The sequence below is a fragment of the Sturnira hondurensis genome, unplaced genomic scaffold (assembly GCF_014824575.4).
Source record: "Sturnira hondurensis isolate 20B ecotype Veracruz unplaced genomic scaffold, ASM1482457v3 Scaffold0008196, whole genome shotgun sequence".
Lineage (NCBI taxonomy): Eukaryota > Metazoa > Chordata > Mammalia > Chiroptera > Phyllostomidae > Sturnira > Sturnira hondurensis.
The window spans coordinates 3,855,190-3,861,189 of NW_028080827.1; the positions used below are offsets into that span (position 1 = coordinate 3,855,190).

Below are 6,000 nucleotides of genomic sequence, written 5' to 3' on the forward strand. Positions count from 1 at the left end.
AAGCCAAGTACATAGTTAGCAGGACTGTTAAAACTCAATTTTTCAAGAGATAACAAAACTAACTTTTACAAAATCAAATATTAAAATTATTTTCCCCCAAAACCAACTGTACATATAAAATGAAGATTTTCCGGTTATTCTGAAAACAAAACTGCAACAGCAGTAACACAATTTTAATATAGAACTGCAGAGACAGCATCATCGCATTCATGACAATGCAAACAAAATGCATTCCACAGCCAGATTCCAGACTCCACCAAGATAGTAACAAAGCAGCTTTTGGAAAAAAAATTAATCAGACCTTATTATTCATACTTTAACAGCTAAATGTATTGCTTAACTAATGCAATAGCCCTTTAAAAATCTATAAAAACTTCAACTAAACAAAGCAATCACTTTAACAAAATTTTTGGTGGCATGCATATGCTGGCTCACTACTATCCCACTGAAATAACGAGAAGAAAAAAATTTGAAAAATCTTTATTTATCCATACTACCTTGTAATGAAATTGTGTCAAGTGAAAGAGGAGGAAAAGATTAATTCATGTGTCCAGAAATAAACAAAAACCAATTTTCATGAGTCTGTGTAGCTAAGAGGTACACAAAGTTTGCTTAGTTCCCTCCCTTCATATATGAAGATGAACAAACAGTAGACTTTCAAAGATGTTTACCTTTTTCTCTCATTAAATCTTTAATAGCTTGCCATTTCATGTCATACGGTATGTTGCTAATGAAAACTCTGTTTCGATTTGGACCCTTCTTTTCCCCAGTGCCCGAATTCTTGTCTTTTGAATAAGGATGAAATCTATGGGCCTTCTTATTTCCTGCTGATTTTTCTTTTAATTCAGATTTCTCCTCTTTTACCGATTCATCATTCTCCCTATGAATTAAAAACAAAACAGAAGTCTATATTAAATATTCAATATTTACCACTTCACACAACAAAACCCTCCACTTAGTTAGATCTCAGCAAAGCAGCTGGAGAGTCAAACGGCTGGCTTTGAAGTTACCCAGGGCCATTTCAAAGCAGGGATTTGGGCATATTACCAAAATTCTCATTCCACAACCTTTATTTTCCATATTGAACAGTTGCAGCATCCAAACAATCACCCAGTTTTTCCCCATCATAGTACCTAATAAATGTTATTAGTACTTAAGAGGGAAAATGGGTGATACTATTCCTACAGTATGTAAAACTGCCACCTTTAATGGAGAATTAACTTTCTGGGCCTTATTCTGAACTCTTAAAAAACTAATTTACAAAATGATACCCTGAAAAAGTTTATTTCTTAAAGATTAACAGTTTCTTCCCAGAACTTTTCTCCTTTGCCACTTAAAAAGTTAAAATACATAATTACAACTATATCTGTTTGTACACACTCCAATATAACTCAAAATTTTTCCTATTTTCTGTTTTGATCAACAAAGAAGACGAATAAGGTATCCTAATATTTTCATGCTCAATATTTTCTGTGTTTTACTCTGTAAACTAGAATAGGGTACCTCATAGAATCATGTCATTTTTATTAGTATTATCTATACCGGGGGATGGGGTGGAAAAGCAGTACTTAAATGCAGCACCAATCAGAATTTTATAATATCTACTGTGGCAAAGCAAGTTCGGCCCTAATGTCTCCTAATTTTAGCAGGGTTTTTTTGCAGAAAAACTTACCTTCTAAGGCAAGCAATCGTGCAGTGCCCCCACATACCTCTTACTCTGGTCACTTATTCCATAATATATAGACATTTTCACACATTACTCTTCTCGGCAGGTAACAACACAGCCATAAATATACTAGGTAAAACCCTACAAGAACAAACTAACTGTGCTGGTATCAGCGGCATGTAGCATGGTGACTGCACATAACGTGCTCAATAAATATTAATTCTTGAGCGAGCAAACAGTCAGATGGTACTGATGTCTGCCAGAAAAACTACTAAAACTCGGAGATATTAGGGCCAAACTTGCTTTGCCACTTTTTCAGACCTTGACAGCACCATCTTCACTGTCAAACACTGACAGAAATGTCCTTCATCAGAAATGGAACAGCCTGGAAGTGATCATCTCACCTCTCCAAGTCTAGCAAGCACTACTTGCCTATACAGCTGCAATACTGAAAACGGCTACCGCTCATCTACGACGCGTAAATTAAGAGTACGGAAGGCAGATCACTTAGAGCTAGAGATATGGTCTGATTAAGTAACTAAGCTGTAATTACTCAATTTCCGAACTCTTTCTATGTCCTAAATACATTATGGAAGACACATATGTAAAGACTCTTAAGGAAACAATGCTATATATCAAAATGGCACAATATCCAGATTTCCATGTAGTAATTCCCAAACTATTCATTTAGGCAAACGCTTCTCTTAATGTATGTAAAATATAGATTGTGACTATCCTTTATTTTAATTGAATTTATTGGGGTGACACTGGTTGTTAAAATTATATAGGCTTCAGGTGTACAATTCTATAATATATCATCTACTGTATTGTGTGTTCACCAGCCAAAGTCAAGTCTCTTTCTATTGCCATTTATCTCCACTTTACTCCCTTCTATCCCGCTCTCGCTCTGGTAATTACCAGACTATGGTGATTACCAGACTAGGACTATGCTGTACAGACTATGACTATTCTAAGTCACAAAAATGTTATCTACTCTTAAGAATGATTTATGCCTACCCAAATTATAACATAAATTTCTGAAAAATCAGTATTTAACATCAAATGAGAAAAATAGTTTAAGGATTTAAAGCCCAGTTACTGTAGCTACTGTATAAAGCTATACAGTATGAGATCCAAAATTAAGCCCCGTTCTATACTAATAGGATATAAATACTACTCTACTCCTACCTTACTCCAATGTTTAATATTTTATACTAGACCCTAATGTGTGTATGTCCACATACTCCAAGGTGTTACTTAATCGCTTGAATAATGAGGAGTTATAACAATACTATTTTTCTTCCTACTCACTTAAGAAAAGCTAGTATAGCATTTGGCACAAAGGAAAACACTATACCTACGGAAACATCTTTAATTTTTTGTCAAAAGATGTGAACATGACCACTAAAAATCCCAGGCCCCAAAGATGAGAGGTTTCCGCCCTCAATGACTATGGATTGATTTCAGCAAAAGTTATTTCAATCTTAATAACAAGCAGCATTGTGTTCGCTTCTCACCAATATAGGTTTTCAAAGCAATATTTGTTAATTTTCATCATCTCTATGCATTAACGTTAAAGACATATGGAAATCAACTAAAGTTTATGTGTTGGGTTGTTAACTCCTCCCATTGGGTCACAAAGGTCAAAAAAAGATTGTTAGGTAAATGTCCCTAGTTATTCAGTGCGAGTGATCCATGCTGAACTAGTATATATTTTAATGCACTAGACAGTATAAGAAACCCCCGAGAGTAAACTGGCCTCTTCACTCAACTTCTGAGGAAAGAGATGAATTATAAGCAATATGAAAATGATCTACCTTTGAATTTACTAGGAACATTTCTTAATTTCTCCACCTTCTATTTTCCTGTTCCTCAATTAGATGTTAAAGAGATTCTTTTCCCACACCTATCCTTTCCTCTCCTGTCCAAGCTAAACCATAAAAAAACTTTAGAAGTGGGTAGAGACGTTTCGATTCGACGGAGGTCTAGATGCCAGCTTTCCTTGCACTAACACTACAGCTGCACTGATCATATCCCCGTAGAGAAGGGCTTCCCTCTGTAATTCAAGGCTGTACTTTCTGTTCAGAAAAAAATGGGTGGCAGATCCATGTTTATATTAAAAGCACATTGTAAAATGATCATTTCAGTGGTTTTCATTCATACTTAACGATGCCAAATCCCTGAAAGCCCACACATTGATAAACATGGTAGAAGTGCTTCAGTAACTTTTGGTTCCGCAGTTACAGAGGTGCACCATATCCCACCTACTAACAAACGCCCAGAAAGACTCTCTTATTCTGCCTAGAGACATTGCCTGTCCCACTCAAACCCAGTTGAGAGCAAGTGTCACAACCAACCCAGCTGGCAGAGATACCTTATCTCCAATCAACCCTGAGAAGGACTGGACCAGATTTACTACACCCTTTCAAATATTTTTATATGAAACAGAAAGATATTTCCATGGTCTATTTTAGCGTGCGCATACGATCACTGCTTTCTACCCTAATAATTGAGAGAGAAGGAAAACGATGTTTTCACTAAATAACAACATACTTTAACTTCAGGTTTAAAGTGCTGGGCATATGCAAATAAATGCCTGACTTCATATCCTCCACATAACAACAAAGGGGAGCATAACATTCCCTTAGAGCAATGAAATTATTATGAATTTGAGTCAACTCAATTCTTTATAGGCTCTAATGACAGAGGCAACCTTAAAAGCAGAGGAGTTCCTTCAATTAAAAAATCTTATTTTACCATTAAGCATCTACCATCACAAACTGTCTATAAATAATCGCCCGCAGGGTTGACACACGTCTGAGGGCCGGGAAGGATGAGGGAGCAAGGCACGTTTCCCTTTTCAAAGTGACTTCCAATTTAAGGATAACAATGGATTCAGCCTAACAGCACATTATTAAACTTCCTTTTGGTGTGTATCTGTTCAGAAATGACTACCTACTTTAGAAAACAACTGAATTCATCAAGCTCAGCGTGAGGCCCTGGAGATTCGGAGACATTTCTTTGAAATACGTTCTAGGTGGTTAGGAGGAAATGCCCGATGATGTCATCCCTAGTTACTCCCTAGTGATGAACACTAACTACTAGCCTTTAAAGGGGGACCGTTTCCAGCAGCCCGTGGCTTTGCTCAAAGATTCTCCAGCCGAAATCAGGGAAGAGGGGGTGAGCCGTGGTCTGCAAAGGGAACGGGGACGCCGGCCCCCCTCGACCCGCACCCCAGCTCCCCCGGCCTGTGGCGGGCGGGTTGGGCCTGGGAGCTACCGGGCTGCACCTGCTCCTCCCTTCGCCTACGGCCCAAAGGCCGTTATCCTCCGACGCCCAGCCCGGCCTCCGGCACCCCCTAGGCCGACTTCCAGCCCCCCACCTCGTCCCGGTCCCCGGAGGAAAAGACAATACATTTTAACGCCATTGGAGCTGCTGCTGTGCGGAGGAGGCAGTTTCTCGTTCTCAGGCGGGTGCGGTTCTCGCCGAGGCTCTCCTGGAGGCTCTGCGGGCTGTAGATGCGGACTGTCGTCGCCAGGGGCCCCGGACACCTCGGACTTGTCGGCCTCCGCCATCCCGCCGCCACTGCCTCCGCTTCGGCCGCCTGCGTACAGAGGCTCCGAGCGTGACAATGGCGGCGGCCGGGAAAGCGGTAACGGATCCCGATTTGAAAAGGCCCCGAGCGCTCTGTTGCCCGGATCTCGCGAGAACCAGTGGGGGCCCGGAGACTGGGAGATAGTGTGAGCCGGGGGTTGGGGGGGGTGGGAGTGCGGGGTGGGGGAGGGTAGGGATGGGGTGGCAGGTTAGGGACGCCATTGCTGCAGTCGGCCCTGCTACCAGGCAGGGAAGGGCTTGATTTGTCCAGAAGCCCCTGGTGGGGCCCTGTTATGCCCAGCAGTCGCCTTGTCTCTTGGCACCCAGTGGGGTCTTCGCTCAAAAGTCGGTTCTGGGGTTAGAAACCTCTAGGGCTCTGTTCAGTTCGTACTACTCAGTTCATTTCAAGTGGGAGCTGTTTAATTAGAGAAGCATACACCACTTTGCATCTTTAAAAGACAAATGCAAATCTTCAGAGTCCCCTTAGAAATCCTTGGAATAATGCAGATAAATCACTTGGCACTTTAATGCCTAGGCACCCCGTGGATATACAATAAATAGTAATTGATGAGTGGTTTCAATTCACCAAAGTAAATGGCTTTGAATTTCTTGTGAGTTCTGGTTCTTCTTAACAATGAGGTTTTCCTTGGAACTGAGCTATAAATTTGTGAAAAGAAGACTGAAGTTTTTCAATTCTCTGGGCAGCAATCAATAGGGAGAACAAATAATTTTTATAAGAC

General features: G+C 40.5%; 1 protein-coding gene across 5 annotated transcripts in view; it reads right to left on the reverse strand.

Annotated features, from left to right (window-relative positions):
- Positions 1–5,396, reverse strand: part of MYEF2 (myelin expression factor 2) — a 31,054-nt gene extending 25,658 nt beyond the window's left edge. For 3 of the 5 annotated variants that reach the window (XM_037054569.1, XM_037054566.1, XM_037054568.1), the window contains exons 1-2: positions 5,081–5,396; positions 672–880 (exon numbers count right to left, since the gene is read on the reverse strand). In XM_037054569.1, the coding sequence (XP_036910464.1) occupies positions 672–880; positions 5,081–5,241 (370 nt within the window). In that variant the 5' untranslated portion in view covers positions 5,242–5,396. The remainder of the gene's footprint in view (positions 1–671; positions 881–5,080) is intronic. The other 2 variants (XM_037054565.1, XM_037054567.1) reach the window with 2 other exon arrangements.
- Between the last annotated feature and the right edge of the window lie 604 nt (positions 5,397–6,000).